A 17,365-nucleotide genomic window follows, 5' to 3' on the forward strand; every position below is an offset into this window, starting at 1 on the left:
GCTTTTTAGTTGTCATTGTAATGTAGTGTATCGTGCTTTGCTTAATTTGATTTAGCCTGTAATAGTTCTGATTTATGAAAATATAATACCATTGACAGACAGACAGACAGACAGACAGACAGACAGACAGACAGAAAAACAGGTCGCCTTTGTAGGTAAAGATTATAGCAGAAAGTACCTAAAAATGCGTTTGATGCTTGGAGAGGCAGAGGGGGTGTAGCCAGGTCACGTACAGTTTGTATAGAGAACCGTTTACTGTCACTAATTAGCCGTGGTGTAAGTGCTTTTACCGTTTAAATAGTAGCAGCCAGACAGAATTCTTATTCATAGTTATATCCCGTACAATTGCCGTTTCTAGAGCCCGCTGATTTTTGGATTAACGATTGGGTGAAACCATTTCGACTTGGACGTTGCTGCCGTTGCGAGGAACAGGTGTATCGAACTTGGCATCTATTCGACACGTGTCCAGTTTCAAAAAATCCCGTTGATTGGATTATTGATCTCGTTGAAGCCATTTCGACAGTCCCGTTGCGAGAACAGGTGTATCGAACCTGGCATCTATAATTTCGACGTGAATCCCGGAACGTGCAAGTCACGTGCAATACTTACCCGGATAATCCGTTCCCCGTATATAACGAATGCCGACTCTCGTCATTTCGGCAGTCCCGCTGAACGTCGTCTGTTCGAAGACGTTGCTGGCGTTTCGGGGAAGAGGTGCATCAAACACGGCAGCTCCGTATCTAACGAAGTCACGACGCGTACCGACTGTCGTCATTTCGACGGTCCCGCTGAACGTCGTCTCTTTGAAGACGTTGCTGGCGTTTCGGGGAACAGGTGCATCAAACACGGCAGCTCTTCGACGGTCGCAGACTGGCAAACGACTGTGTGCGTATTTTTTCGAGACCCGGATATCAGCAAGAATATCTTCCTTTTCCCGACGTCGCCGGCAATAGACGACACGCTCGGCGCGTACCGTCCGACGTCGGGAACGGGCAGTCTAAATTCGGTGGAGACACGATGCGCCGTTCCGGAGATATTCGCGCGCGAGCGGAAGCGAGCGCGATCGGCGGGAAACGGCGTCGTCGTGGGAGAAGTCAGGAAGACGACCGCGGCCTGACTTTCGACCTGAATGAATTCGGCGTGCGCGAGCGAAATTCGGCCGAGATCGGACTCGCCGTCTTCGAGAGACGCTCGTACGTACGGGCACACAGACAGACAGACACACAGACACCTCTCCTTTATATATAGAGATATACCAACGTGCACGTGAACACCAGCTGGGAAAGCATGGTTAGAGCTACGTACGTGGGTGTAAAAGTGCTAATTAGTGTTCCGCACAATTAGATGCCACCCGCTGTCTTAGTTAATTAATTTAATAAGCTTACTTTGAGATCCTCAAGTCTTGGCATCTGGATGATCTACTTTACCTAAAAGCTTAATTGCCTAGAATAAGGCAGAGCGGCTCGCTCTGCCAAAAGATCCTGGGGAGAACACTGATTATTTAGTCTTAGCTCTGAAGTAACGGACACAGCTTGCACCCTAACATCTCACAAGCTATAAATACATTCACTTAGCTCATTTATTATTAAGTCTTACATCTGCAGTTGCAATAATGTTGTTTTGCTGGGTTTGTTTTAGCTTTCACATCACTGATTTTGGATGGTCTTTGTCAGAGCAGGGGTTTTGATTTGATTGGTTGCAATAGAGTGAAGAATAGACCTTCTTTAGTGCGACATAATGCCCAGACCGCTTATTCTCCTCGCCCTTTCATTGCCCCCACGTAACGTGAAAGAAGTGGTCTGGCTCAAGGTTAATTAATGTAGCTTGCACATTGATTTCAACATCAGTTTTCCATTCTAACTGTAAGTGTTGGTTGTAATGCAATGAAACACTGCATTGATCTTCACATCATAAGACATGTTTAATCCTGATTTCAGACAAGCCAATTTAGTTTACCAAAATTTCATACCAAAGACCATTCGACCGACTTGACAGAGTCGAAACTTGTACAGACACAGTACTACTTACAGCTGCAATAGATTCATGCCCATCTGTGATATTTTGAGTAGATGAACTCTAATTTACATGAACTGCAGTCTGTTGGGTCAGACCTGACACAAACAAAGCAATAGGATCCCAGAACATGGATATAAGACATTTTAGTTGATTAAGGTAGAACTCAGTTGGTGATACAAACTTTTCTACATAAACTGCACTGATCAAGCCACTATGTACATGAAGGATTTCTGTTTATTACAAAATCGTTTAGCAAACAAAGCATTTCACGTCTTGTGTTGATCCTAGTGGGTTGTTTTAACCAGCAAATCGACTTTTTTAGTACCAACTCATTTATCATTTCTTTTTATTTGTATCAACAACAATATTATTGACTTGACTTATTCAGAAGTTACTGTTTTGCTTTTAATTGTTTGTAATGCAATTTTGTTTGTTGTATGTTTGCATTCATTGCAGTTAGTATTATACTGATAAATGATCTTCTAACATTGTTTGTCAACTACAGGATAGCAAGACAGCTCTACACATTGCTGGTAATGTTGAGGTAGTTGATTATCTGTTGAATAGGGGTCTCCACATTGAAAGTTGTGATGAGGTTTCACTATTAATATTACTTTAGCTGACTTGTAGTTATTGTTTCAAATTGTTTAGAATGGCTACACACCATTTCTAGAGGCATGTCGTCATGATCGTTTACCTGTAGTACAACATCTCATTCAATCAAAGTGCAACGAAGCAGCAAAAACTACTGTAAATTTGTTTGTATGTAACATATTTTGTTATGACAATTCAAACTGTTGTTTGTTACATGGGATGATTTGTATGGACCTGTGATAGTATGAAGTTTGTGTTTAACATGATTGCAATGTAGTTTTTGTTTTTCCACAGTGTCCAGTGCTTTTTGTATGTGAGAGGGCGGGCAGAAAAGAGCGGTTCTCGTGGGGTCTTTGCTAGTGTAATTGAGTTTGGAAGTGGGCATGAAGACTTGCTTTGTTATTATCCTAGCAGAGTCTCACAGTCGACTCGTTACTAACAATCTACTTACAATTATTTGAGAAGCATGCTGTTTGTGTAATGCTTTGCGATTTCCAATTTGTGTCCTTCGATCAAACACGTGTATTCTATGGCAAGCAGTCTACTTACACCCATACGTCGTGCTGTTGAAACAGAGGGCCTTTGCCTTTTGTATATTTGAGTTTCTTTGCAACAAGCCCTTCACTTTGGCACTTGTCATGGTGACAAAGACTGAAATCACTGAAATGTACGTGAAGACTTTGTCGTAATTGCAATTTGAAAGGGAAGGAAGTCAAATAGTCACTTTCATGTCACTCTGCCGGCAAGAGGGCAGATCTTAGTGCAAGCAAGCTCTGAAGTAACAGACACAGCTTGCACCCTAACATTTCGCAAGCTATAAATACATTTATTTAGCTCATTTATTATTAAGTCTTACATCTGCAGCTACAATAATGTTGTTTATCTGGATTTGTATTAGCATTCTTATCACTGATTTTGGATGGTCTTTGTCAGAGCAGGGGTTTTGATTATGATTGGTTGCAATAGAGCGAAGAATGTACCTCCTTTAGCACGACGTAGTGTCCAGACTGCTTATTCTTCTCGCCCTTTCATTCCCACCACCACCTCACGTGAAAAAAGTGGTCTGGCTCTAAGGCTAAAGTAGCTTGCACATTGATTCCAACATCAGTTTTTTCCCTTTCTAACTGTAGGTATAGGTTGTAATGCAACCAAACGCTGCGATGATCTTGACATCACTTAAAGACATGTTTAATCCTAATTTTAGACAAGCCAATTTAAGTTACCAAAAGTTCAGACCAACGACCATCCCATCCGACCGACTTGACAGAGTTGAAGCTTGTACAGACACAGTAATACTAGCATCTGCAATAGATCTTTTCCCATCTGTGATGTTCAGAGTAGATGAACTCTAATTTACATGAGCAATTCTATTGGGTAGAACTAACACAAACAAAGCAATAGGATTCCATGCAGAACATGGATATAAGACATTTTAATTGCTGAAGTTAGAACTGAATTGGTGATACAATCTTTTTTTACATAAACTGCACTGATCAAGCCACTATGTGCATGAAGGATTTTGTTTATTACAAGCAAACAAAGTATTTCATGTCTTGTGTTGATTCTAGTGGGTTGTTGAAACAACAAACTGGTTTTTTACCAACTCATTTATCATTTCTTTTCATTTGTATCAACAACAATATTGTTGACTTGACTTATTCAGAAGTTTGAATGGTGTTTGACTTTTAATTGGTTCTAGTGCAATTACATCAATTGTACATGTTGGCATTTATTGCAGTTAGTATTGTACTGATAAATGTTCTTCTAACATTGTGTGTCAACTACAGAATGGAGAGACAGCTCTACACGTTGCTGGTAATGTTGAAGTTGTTGATTATTTATTGAGCATTGGTCTCAACGTTGAAGATCGTGATAAGGTTTTACTGTTAACATTACTTTTGCTGACTTGTAGTTATTGTTTCAAATTGTTTAGGATGGCTACACACCATTTCTAAAGGCATGTTGTGATGGTCATTTACCTGTAGTGCAACGTCTCATTCAAAAAATGTGCAACAAAGCAGCAACAACTAATGTAAGTTTGTTTGTATGTAACATATTTTGTGATGACATTCAAACTGTGGTTTGTGAAATGGGATGATTTGCACGGGTCTGCGATGGTATGAAGTGTGTGTGTAACATGATTGCAATTCAGGTTTGATTTTTCCATGCACAGTGTGCAATGCTATTTGTACGTGAAAGGGCGTGGAGAAAAGAGCAGTTCTGGGGTCTTTGCTAGTGTAAATTGAGTTTGGAAGTAGGTGTGAAGACTTGCTTTGTTGTTACCGTAGCAGAGTCTCACAGTCAACTTGTTACTAACAATCTACTTACAATGATTTGAGAAGCATGCAGCTTGTGTAATTTCGGTGATTTCCAACCCTTGTCCTTCGATCAAAGACATGTATTCTACAGGAAGCAGTCTGCTTACACCTAGGAAGTCTCAGTCTTCATACAAGTGCAGAATTTGATGCAGCAATTCTAAACCAAGACTTGACAAACGCAGCTGAACAGGAGCTGCACTTGAAGTTTCATCATGGGTTGTTTTATTGAAACAGAGTGTTTTTGCCTTTTATATATGCGTCTGTTGGCAGCAAGCTTTTCACTTTGGCCACTTGTCTGGGGTAACAAAGACTGAAATCACTGAAATGTACGTGAAGACTTTTTGTTGTAATTACGATTCAAAAGTGAAGGAAGTCAAATAGTCACTTTCATGTCACTTTGCCACCAAGAGCGCAGATCTGACTGCAAGCAAGCTCTGAAGTAATGGACACAGCTTGCACCCTACCATCTCACAAGCTATAAATACATTCACTTAGCTCATTATTATTAAGTCTTACATCTGCAGTTGCAATAATGTTGTTTTACTGGGTTTGTATTAGCATTCTTATCATTGATTTTGGATGGTCTTTGTCAGAGCAGGGGTTTTGATTTGATTGGTTGCAATAGAGCGAAGAATGTACCTCCTTTAGTGCGACGTATTGCTCAGACCGCTTATTCTCCTCGACCTTTCATCCCTTACCTCACGTGAAAAAAAGTGGTGTGGCTCGAGTCTAAGGTAGCTTGCACATTGATTCCAACATCAGTTTTATCAATTCTACCTGTATATGTTGGTTGTAATGCAATTAAACACTCTGAATTGATCTTCACATCATAAGACATGTTTAATCCTGATTTCAGCCATCCAATTTATTTTACCAAAAGTTCATACCAAAGACCATTCGACCGACTTGACAGAGTCGAAACTTGTACAGACACAGTACTACTTACAGCCGCAATAGATCCATTCCCATCTGTGATGTTTGGAGTAGATGAACTGTAACTTACATGAACTGCAGTCTGTTGGGTCAGACCTGACACAAACAAAGCAATAGCATTCCAGAACATGGATATAAGACATTTTAATTGATTAAGGTAGAACTCAACTGGTGATACAAACTTTTCTACATAAACTGCACTGATCAAGCCACTATGTGCATGAAGGATTTCTGTTTATTACAAAATTGTTGAGCAAACAAAGTATTTTGCGTCTTGTTGATTTTAGTGGGGTGTTTTAACTAGCAAACTGACTTTCTTAGTACCAAGTCATTTCTCATTTTCTTATTTTTATCAACAACAACATTGTTGACTTGACTTATTCAGAAGTTATTTTACAGTTTGACTTTTAATTGGTTTTAAAGGAGAACTCTCACCAAATACTAAAACTTGTTGAAAGAAAGATACAAGGCCTGGTATCTTCCTGGAGGAAACCTACAGTCCAGACAGCCACAGAAGCAGAGAATCGGCAACAAGTTGTTCAGACGATTCCTTGTATGTACACAAAGTCTTACTCTCTCGAAGCAACTACTTTAGGTTTAACCATATCAAGTGCTCCTAGCTCACCCAAAATTGAGCGAGACATGATCTATGAGCTAATCCAAGAAGGGTCTGTATCTGAGATTGTATTGACACAGTCGATACTTGCGTGATGACTTTGGGGTCCCAGTTTGAATAAATCACAACTTGACACCATATGTCTCACAATCCTTGCCTTGAAATGTGCACAGATATCGGTCTTCCTTGCTAACCAACAATCAGAGGTACGCATATGCCACATACGGGTACTAGACACGCCTACGCAGGTAATTTCAATGCTTTATTTCTTCGTTATGGTAAACTTTTGCAGTAAACGGTTGGAAAGGGTTGTGTCATGAAGTGACAGCTTTCATATGAGAGATAGTTGGTTTTGGTGAGAGTTCTCCTCTAATACAATTTTGTTTGTTGTATGTTTGCATTCATTGCAGTTAGTATTGTACTGATAAATTATCTTCTAACATTGTTTGACAACTACAGGATGGAGAGACAGCTCTACACGTTGCTGGTAATGTGGAGGTAGTTGATTATTTATTGAGGATTCGTCTCAACATTGAAGATCGTGATAAGGTGTTACTGTTAACGTTACTTTTACTGACTTGTAGTTATTGTTTCAAATTGTTTAGTGTGGCTTAACACCATTTCTAGAGGCATGTCTTCATGGTAATTTTCCTGTAGTACAACGTCTCATTCAATCAAAGTGCAACAAAGCAGCAACAACTAATGTAAGTTTGTTTGTATGTAACATATTTTTTGTGATGACATTCAAACTGTTGTTTGTGACATGGGATGATTTGCATGGGTCTATGATGGTATGCAGTGTGTGTGTTTAACATGATTGCAATGCAGGTTTGGTTTTTCCACAGTGTGCAATGCTATTTGTACGTGAAAGAGCGGGAAGAAAAGAGCCGTTCTGGGGTCTTTGCTAGTGTAATTGAGTTTGGAAGTGGGCGTGAAGACTTGCTTTGTTGTTACTCTAGCAGAGTCTCACAGTCGACTTGTTACTAACAATCTACTTACAATGATTTGAGAAGCATGCAGTTTGTGTAATTTTTGGCAATTTCCAACTCGTGTCCTTCGATCAAACACGTGTATTCTACGGCAAGCAGTCTGCTTACACCTAGGAAGTCTCAGTCTTCATACAAGTGCAGAATTTGATGCAGCAATTCTAAGCGAAGACTCGACAAACACAGCTGAACAGAACTGCACATGAAGTTTCATCATGGGTCGTGCTATTGAAACAGAGTGTCTTTGCCTTTTATATATATGCGTTTCTTGGCTGAAAGCTCTTCACTTCGGCCACTTGAGTGGGGTAACAAAGACTGAAATCACTGAAATGTACGTGAAGACGTTTTGTTGTACTTACGATTCAAAAGTGAAGGAAGTCAAATAGTCACTTTCATGTCACTTTGCCACCAAGAGGGCAGATCTGACTGCAAGCAAGCTCTGAAGTAACAGACACAGCTTGCACCCTAACATCTCACAAGCTATAAATACGTTCATTTAGCTCATTTATTTTCAAGTCTTACATCTGCAGTTGCAATAATGTTGTTTTGCTGGGTTTGTTATCACTGATTTTGGATGGTCTTTGTCAGATCAGGGGTTTTGATTTGATTGGTTGCATAGAGCGAAGAATGTACCTCCTTTAGTGCGACGTAGTGCCCAGACCGCTTATTCTCCTCGCCCTTTCATCCCTTACCTCACGTGAAAAAAGGTTTGGCTCAAGGTTAAGGTAGCTTGCACATTGATTCCAACATCAGTTTTATCAATTCTAACTGTATGTGTTGGTTGTAATGCAATGAAAGACTGCATTGATTTTCACATCATAAGACATGTTTAATCCTGATTTCAGACAAGCCAATTTAGTTTACCAAAAGTTCATACCAAAGACCATTCGACCGACTTGACAGAGTCGAAACTTGTACAGACACAGTACTACTTACAGCTGCAATAGATCCATTCCCATCTGTGATGTTTGGAGTAGATGAACTCTAATTTACATGAACTGCAGTCTGTTGGGTCAGACCTGACACAAACAAAGCAATAGGATCCCAGAACATGGATATAGGACATTTTAATTGATTAATGTAGATCTCAATTGGTGATACAAACTATTCTACATAAACTGCACTGATTACGCCACTACATGTATGTGCACGAAGGATTTCTGTTTATTACAGAATCGTTTAGCAAACAAAGTATTTCGCGTCTTGTGTTGATCCTAGTGGGTTGTTTTAACCAGCAAACTGACTTTTTTTAGTACCAACTCATTTATCATTTCTTTTTATTTGTATCAACAACAATATTATTGACTTGACTTATTCAAAAGTTTGTTTATTGTTTAAATGTTAATTGGTTCTATTTGGTTTTAATGTGACTTTTATTTGGTTTAAGGCAATTATGTTCGTTGTATGTTTGCATTCATTGCAGTTAGTATTGTACTGATAAATGTTCTTCTAACATTGTTTGTCAACTACAGGATGGAGAGACAGCTCTACACATTGCTGGTAATGTTGAAGTAGTTGCTTGTTTATTGGAGAGTGGTCTCAACATTGAATATCTTGATGAGGTTTATTGTTAATATTACTTTAGCTGACTTGTAGTTATTGTTTCAAATTGTTTAGAATGGCTACACACCATTTCTAGAGGCATGTCGTCATGATCGTTTACCTGTAGTACAATGTCTCATTCAATCAAAGTGCAACAAAGCAGCAACAACTAATGTACGTTTGTTTGTATGTAACATATTTTGTTATGACAATTCAAACTGTTGTTTGTTACATGAGATGATTTGTATGGACCTGTGATAGTATGAAGTTTGTGTTTAACATGATTGCAATGCAGTTTTTGTTTTTCCACAGTGTCCAGTGCTTTTTGTACGTGAGAGGGCGGGGAGAAAAGAGCGGTTCTGGGGTCTTTGCTAGTGTAATTGAGTTTGAAAGTGGGCATGAAGACTTGCTTTGTTATTATCCTAGCAGAGTCTCACAGTCGACTCGTTACTAACAATCTACTTACAATTATTTGAGAAGCATGCTGTTTGTGTAATGCTTTGCGATTTCCAATTCGTTTCCTTCGATCAAACACGTGTATTCTATGGCAAGCAGTCTACTTACACCCATACATCTTGCTATTGAACCAGAGGGCCTTGCCTTTTATATATTTGAGTTTCTTTGCAACAAGCTCTTCACTTTGGCCACTTGTCATGGTGACAAAGACTGAAATCACTGAAATGTACGTGAAGACTTTGTCGTAATTGCGATTTGAAAGGGAAGGAAGTCAAATAGTCACTTTCATGTCACTCTGCCGCCAAGAGGGCAGATCTTAGTGCAAGCAAGCTCTGAAGTAACAGACACAGCTTGCACCTTAACATCTCACAAGCTATAAATACGTTCATTTAGCTCATTTATTATTAAGTCTTACATCTGCAGTTACAATAATGTTGTTTCTCTGGATTTGTATTAGCATTCTTATCACTGATTTTGGATGGTCTTTGTCAGAGCAGAGGTTTTGATTATGATTGGTTGCAATAGAGCGAAGAATGTACCTCCTTTAGCGCGACGTAGTGCCCAGACTGCTTATTCTTCTTGCCCTTTCATTCCCACCACCACCTCACGTGAAAAAAGTGGTCTGGCTCTAAGGCTAAAGTAGCTTGCACATTGATTCCAACATCAGTTTTTTCCCCCTTCTAACTGTAGGTATAGGTTGTAATGCAACCAAACGCTGCGATGGTCTTCACATCACTTAAAGACATGTTTAATCCTAATTTCAGACAAGCCAATTTAAGTTACCAAAAGTTCAGACCAAAGACCATCCCATCCGACCGACTTGACAGAGTTGAAGCTTGTACAGACACAGTAATACTAGCATCTGCAATAGATCTTTTCCCATCTGTGATGTTCAGAGTAGATGAACTCTAATTTACATGAGTTGGTCTATTGGGTAGAACTAACACAAACAAAGCAATAGGATTCCAGAACATGGATATAAGACATTTTAATTGCTTAAGTTAGAACTGAATTGGTGATACAGTCTTTTCTACATAAACTGCACTGATCAAGCCACTATGTGCATGAAGGATTTCGTTTAGTACAAAATTGTTGAGTAAACAAAGTATTTCGTGTCTTGTGTTGATTCTAGTGGGTTGTTGAAACAACAAACTGGTTTTTTTACCAACTCATTTATCATTTCTTTTCATTTGTATCAACAACAATATTGTTGACTTGACTTATTCAGAAGTTTGATTGCTGTTTGACTTTAATTGGTTCTAATGCAATTACGTCAATTGTACATGTTTTGCATTCATTTCAGTTAGTATTGTACTGATAAATGTTCTTCTAAAATTGTGTGTCAACTACAGAGTGGAGAGACAGCTCTACATGTTGCTGGTAATGTTGAAGTTGTTGATTATTTATTGAACATTGGTCTGAACATTGAAGATTGTGATGAGGTTTTCCTGTTAGCATTACTTTTGCTGACTTGTAGTTATTGTTTCAAATTGTTTAGGATGGTTACACACCATTTCTAAAGGCATGTTGTGATGGTCATTTACCTGTAGTACAACGTCTCATTCAATCAAAGTGCAACAAAGCAGCAACAACTAATGTAAGTTTGTATGTAACATATTCTGTGATGACATTCAAACTGTTGATTTTGATATGGGGTTTGCATGGCCCAGTGAGTGTATGAAGTGGTGTGTGTGTGTGTGTGTGTGTGTGTGTGTGTGTGTGTGTGTGTGTGTGTGTGTGTGTGTGTGTGTGTGTGTGTGTGTGTGTGTGTGTGTGTGTGTGTGTGTGTGTGTGTATGTGTGTGTGTGTGTGTGTGTGTGTGTGTGTGTGTGTGTGTGTGTGTGTGTGTGTGTGTAACATGACTGCAATGCGGGTGTGGTTTCTCCACAGTGTGCAGTGGAGAAGCTGCTCAACTGAAAGCATTTGTGGCAGCAAGCAGTTGCTGCTGCTTGATAATAGTCTGTGTGGCCGTGCAGTATGACTGCATGCCATTTTAGTATCATTGTAAATTTCTGGTTTTGACTGTTTTTTTGTATCTCATGTAAATTGTTTATTGTTTAGGATGGATCAACAGCATTACATCTGATCTGTTCACATCTTGATCTTAAGAATGACCATTTATCAGTTGTGAAGCTGTTGACATCATTGAGAGTTGATGTGTCAGCTAAGAACAATGTATGTAGACACTTGTTGTATTTGGTTTAAATTATTTCTGCTAATATGTTTTAGTTGTTCTTTGAGTTCTAATGTAAGATAAGAGATATTGCAGGTGTGAGTAGTTAGTATTCAGTGTTGTTCCCAGGAATTTTTGGTCAGCCCACAAAACAACTTATTATCCAGTGGCGTGTCCACTTTTACCAATGTATTCAGTGTAGTCCTACTTTTCAATCAGGGTATCCTGGATAACTTGTGACAACGCCCTAGCTATCTAGGAAGATGCTTGATACATCGTGTTAGAGCTCATGGCCTTGGCGGGTTTTTTGTGCATTCCAGGTTAGGTTCCACCTGACTGATTAAAGAACAGTATTTATCAATAAACAGCTGAGGATAGAAAGACATCATTAATAATTGGTAAATGCTTGAGAAAGCTTGTTTTTACCTAACCCACCTCTGGGAGAGGAGTTAGGCCATGTTTCCACTAGCTGCACCTTGAACTTGCACGTCCTGGATGTGCAAAACAAACCGTCTAGTTAAGAATGTCTTATTTTGAAGTATTGGACTGCTCTGTCGCCGAGTCAGAGAAACTGTTGGTTTTCACTGATTCAGCATCTGCTAGTAGGAATGTGCATGACGATGACCAAAGACATCGTCTTCTCTCTCCGTAGCTGCTGATTTCTTTCCCCTAGTTAACGAGACTAAACGACCCTTACATCGTCTAAGGCAATCCTATCCTATCAAAATAGTCAATATCATCAAACGGCGTTGTCAGAAGCCATCTAAACAAGTGTGCTACTGTCACGTGGCAGTTAAATCTAAACCACTTTGCTAAACCTACTTTGAAGTAGGTTTAAAGAAAGCGGTGTAGGTTTAAAATATAACTGGTTTATTGCAGGTGGAAACAGTTCATTTCTTAAACAAGTTTAGCTTAATCCACTTGTTAAACCGGTTTAGGCGCTAGTGGAAACGCGCCCTTAGATGGAAGCGCTGGGGTGTTAAACTGTGAGCAATGAGAGCCGGGTTATTCTGTCATAATAGGCGCTGACATTTGTATATATCGTCTATCTGACTGGTATCGGCAAATTAGATCAAACTCAAATCGTACTGTCTCAAATTTCAGTTGGCATTTCACCTGCTTGTGCCTTTCCAGCCGGCAAAGAACAGCGCATGTCAGCCGGCAGTTTGCTGGCTCAGCTGGCTCTGTGTTGAACCCTGTTATTGTATGGTTAAATGTTTCTGGGTCAGTGATGAGAACAAGCAATGAAGACTATGATGATAATATATGAATGTTGTGTGGCATTTTATCTCAACTGCTAAAGCAACAAACATAAACTGTTGAGTTAAATTCCTGGAAGTGTTTGTGTGTGGAGTGTGAATGGAGGATTAAGTTGCTGTACACTTGTTTGAAGGTGTGTGTTTTGAGAGAACAAATGGCAGTTTGCTAGCTGTAGGGCAAGCTTGTAAACAGATGGCATTGACCTTGTGGACAATTTCTTGGTTGTACGAAACATTGTCAAGTAGAGAAGTGAAGGAAGATGCTTTGTATTGTAGTGATGAATTTTTATATTGTCAATTTCTAGTGGTTAGGTGATAACGTTGATATTTTCTGGTATTACTGCATGGAAATGGGAGAATATTTAATGAAAGCATGCATTGATAATGATCTTGTTTGAAGTGCTGATCATAATGTTGAGCTACATTTAGAGTAATTAAATTATTTTTATGGGTCAGTCAGATGACTGCATAGGATGTGGATAAGTGGTTGTTGGAAGTGATGAGTGACACATTGGGGAGTGTTAATTTAGAATTTTGTGAATGTGTGATTAGTAATACAACTAAAAAATTGTTTGTTACTGTGTGAACAACAGATAAAGAAATGCTGGATTACAGTAACTGTGTATTAGCATTAGATTTGTAAATAATTTATGTTGGTTAATGAATATGTATGTATATATACATACTAGTAAGGTGTCAGGTGTTGACATTTATTGCACCAATAACGAACATTGTGCTTTTATTGCTCAGGCTGGCAAAACTGCAATGCAAGCAGGAGAAGGATGGTTGCTGTCAGTTTTTGGCAGTCACAAAAAAATTCTCTCTGCTATCCTTTCCCATCTGAAGGAATTCATTGAAGTGTGATCTGATTGTTGTGTTGTGTAAATTTTGTGTATTAACTATAACTTGTTTATGTGTGATGTTAGAGCACTGTTGCAGTTGAACTTCCGAGTAAGTGAGACAATCAAGTGCATTGTGACGATGTCACACAATACTGTATATGTAAACCTTTTGTCATGTATAATGATTTTTCCTATCCCTTGAAGTAACAGCATACTAATGTTAGAAGAGATGATTATTTTCATTATCACACAAGTTTATCTCACCTAATGTTCTTCTAGTAGATTGTCTGTATTTATTTTTATCGTATTTGCAACTCACAGAGCCATCCAACTGACCAGCAATAGTTTATTTAGTTGTTTTATGGATTGATTTATGTAAATAGTAAAGGTAAATCCTGGGTTTGTTTTAAGGTTGTACAAGCTCAACAGCAATAGCAGCTACTGGTCATCTCTCGTCACCAGTGACAGGAGGAATGAGGGTCAGCTGCTTAAATTTGTATTAGTGGTTTAATGCAATTTCTGTAGAGATTTTTCTTTGTGTATCTAGTTGTCTGATATGCATCTGAACTAAGCATTGCTTTCCATACCACTATCCATTTATTATCAGAAGGATAAGATATTAGATTATGTTGGCTATGTGAGTGTAGCTATTAATGAATTGTGTATAGCTACCTCTTCCCTTGGATAGTGTAATGTCAACAGAAAGATACTTTGTTAGTTTAGGCACTTTTTTGAGCAAGAGTTGACGTTGGTTGATGATTATCATTTAGAAATGAGATGAAATGATATGAGAACTTGGAGAAATTGCAAAGACATAAGGCAAAGTATTACAATAGGACAGACCACTGGCATGTGTTTTTATCAATACATTTAATGTTTTAGTTAGTAGCCGACATTTAAAATGATTGTGTGAGTGTGCTGTATTTCTCTTATAATGGGATATTCTACAGTGTAACTGGCAGTACATTTTGTGTTGAGTACATTTATTATTATTATTTTAATTTATACAGACTACTACGCCCATACTACGATCTCCAACAGAAGTGGCAGAACAGGTAAATGAGTTAGTCCAACATCTGATTCAACAAATAGAGCAAGTGACACAAGACGGTTTAGCAAAAGATAGGCAAATGGTTGATTTGAGACAACAAATCACAGATCTACAGAAGGCACTGAGAGATGAGCAGTTGCAGAGAGAACAGGTAGTTGCTGGAGAAAGAAGGGAGAAAGAGCATGCAGTTGCTAGAGAAAGACAGGAGAAAGAGCATGCAGTTGCTAGAGAAAGACAGGAGACAGAGCATGCAGTTGCTAGAGAAAGACAGGAGAAAGAACAGGCAGTTGCTAGAGAAAGAAGAGAGAAAGAAGAGCTACAACAACGATTACAACGAGAGCAAGAAGAAAAACACGATGTTCAGAATGATCTTGATGAAGCTCGACAACAAATTGAGCAATTGAGTGTGGAGAAGGAAAATGTTCAGCAATTACTAAATGAAGCAGAAATAGAAAAAGGTAACGTTGTAGAGCTGCTTTCAGATGCCGATGCTGCAATTGAACGATACAAGCAAGAACGAGAAAACGAAGTTTTTAAGATTCCTTCACGTGACATTCAATTGACTGGCACAGAACTAGGACGTGGATCATATGGAGGTGAGACACACTTTAGGCCAGCACTTATAGATTTACATGTTAGGATTGGCTAAGGCCGGCTTGTGTTGGCTTGGCAATAAAGACTGGGACAGACCAGCATGACTCAGCATGGCTTGAACTGCATTTAATTAACGTTTTCAAATACAGCTGGCCCATCTTGCATGTGTGGGTTGCTTGTGTAAACGATTAAGACTCTGTACTGTTATTTAGCTGTTTATGTTGGATATTGGGATGGGTGTCCTGTTGCTGTCAAATGTTTGTATGATGATTTGGCTGATGTTGAACGATATGTTCAACCTGTGCAACAAGAAGCATCTGTTGCATGGAAGATACATCATCCCAACATTGCTGCTGTTTGTGGTGTCACTCTGGAGAAAGAAGTCAAGAAGGCGTGGGTCATCATGGAGTTACAGAGCGGCTCCGTTTCTAGCGTGATGGATGCATGTCAGCGAGATGCTGCACCTCTCACTGTACGAGAAAAAGTTGACATGGCACATGATTCTTTGTGTGGACTGGATCACATTCACTCCATGGTGAGAACAGTGAATGAAATAAGGTTGAGCCAATATCATCACATTCACACGTAAATGATCAAATTTGTAAAGGAAGTCGAGCCTATTATCTGACTAACAGATTAGCACAGACAGACAGAGAGACAGACGGATAGACAGACAGATAAATTATTTATGGTACATGAAACATAGATCAAACAGCCTCGTTATCACACATGGTGGCAGGAAGGCAAGCTTAGAAGACTGACAGTTAGACTGTGGAAAATAGATCAGGTAGTAATTACACAATTGGATATAATCACCTAGTCAACAAACATTCATGGAACAACTTAACTTATACAGAATTGTCAAAAATCATGGAAGGATCTATTGATGCACATAGGCTTACAAGTAACTGTTGAGACAATTAAGTATATCAATGTAGATACTTTGTATCGTTTCCTTGATTGTTTCTGGTCTTATTGTTTGTTGTGTTGTTATAGCAACCCATGGAGATTCTCCACGGTAACATCTGCCCAAGGAACATCCTGGTAACTGCAACGATGAGAGCCAAACTGGGTGATCTAGGAGCCGCTCGTTTTCAAGATGCTTCGCTTTCAGCGGGCCTTCTCAGTCTAGAATACACAGCAAAGGAAAGACTTGATGCTCCAACTCTACCAAAACGCAAGGAGACTGACATGTACAGTCTGGGAGTGACACTATGTGAGCTGTTCACTGCTGTTACTCCAGACCGTAGAAAAAGAATGGATCAAGTCTTACTCGTCCGTCAGCTAAATGTCCGTTCCTTATGTAAGCACTTGATGAGAGATAATCCTGCCACACGACCAACAGCAGCTGAAGCTCGCAGAATCATTAGTTGTATTCGGGATACAGACGAATATACAGCATGTCCTCCTAAACGAATGGTAAAGGGTAAGATGGATGGAGTGGCTGATGTCACTCTTGTTCATCCCAATTGGTGATGTTGACATGTCATCGAACCATGTGGTTGTTTTATGTTTTTACTTGATATCATTTCTGTGTTTGTAGAAAAGATTTCCTTAGCAATAGCAATGAGCTTAGCTCTGGTTTTGCACGTTGTATTCTCAAATTGAGCAGACAATGTCGAACTAGCATTTTTCAGTATTGATATTGCTAATTGGAAGGTTTGATGTAATACACTTTGTCTACTGCATTTATGATCTGTTGTTCAAATTGACTTATGCTGATTATTATGATACTACACGAAAGTCGTAAACCATTCGTTGCAAACTTTGCTGTTTGATAATGAGATGTATTGCTCTAGGTGTACAAACCTAATGAGACACCATGTTTGAACTGGTGGGAGTCTGTGTGGTTTGCCTACACATTAAGCAGCCAAGCGACTCTTGGCAACACAACTTGAAAAGCAAGAATAGCAAAGCTTGTTCGAAATAACTTGTTCTCAAGATATTTCAAACTCAGTGTCTGCTTTTAAGTCGTTTGTGGCTAA

At 39.1% G+C, this 17,365-nt stretch overlaps 1 protein-coding gene across 1 annotated transcript; it reads left to right on the plus strand.

The window, feature by feature from the left end:
- The first annotated feature begins 1,737 nt into the window (after nt 1-1,737).
- Nucleotides 1,738-17,068, plus strand: LOC134182881 (ankyrin repeat and KH domain-containing protein 1-like). The gene is made up of 19 exons (XM_062650323.1): nt 1,738-1,809; nt 2,522-2,611; nt 2,668-2,766; nt 4,398-4,487; nt 4,544-4,567; nt 6,937-7,026; nt 7,083-7,119; nt 8,851-8,885; nt 8,936-9,025; nt 9,081-9,179; nt 10,814-10,903; nt 10,960-11,058; nt 11,523-11,636; nt 13,644-13,751; nt 13,820-13,844; nt 14,147-14,214; nt 14,746-15,382; nt 15,593-15,915; nt 16,377-17,068. Exons 1-19 carry the CDS (start codon nt 1,738-1,740, stop codon nt 16,854-16,856), a joined length of 2,670 nt encoding a protein of 889 aa, XP_062506307.1. The 3' UTR covers nt 16,857-17,068.
- The last annotated feature ends 297 nt before the right edge of the window (nt 17,069-17,365 follow it).

This window comes from Corticium candelabrum, chromosome 8 (assembly GCF_963422355.1).
Source record: "Corticium candelabrum chromosome 8, ooCorCand1.1, whole genome shotgun sequence".
NCBI classification, from domain to species: Eukaryota; Metazoa; Porifera; class Homoscleromorpha; order Homosclerophorida; family Plakinidae; genus Corticium; species Corticium candelabrum.

Bases quoted from the DNA above. Each gene is read 5' to 3' on its own strand.
- LOC134182881 (XM_062650323.1), top strand. From the start codon at position 1,738: ATGCCCAGACCGCTTATTCTCCTCGCCCTTTCATTGCCCCCACGTAAC. The intron at 10,904-10,959 runs GTTTTCCTGTTA...CAAATTGTTTAG, and splicing joins ACATTGAAGATTGTGATGAG to GATGGTTACACACCATTTCT. The intron at 15,916-16,376 runs GTGAGAACAGTG...GTGTTGTTATAG, and splicing joins TGGATCACATTCACTCCATG to CAACCCATGGAGATTCTCCA.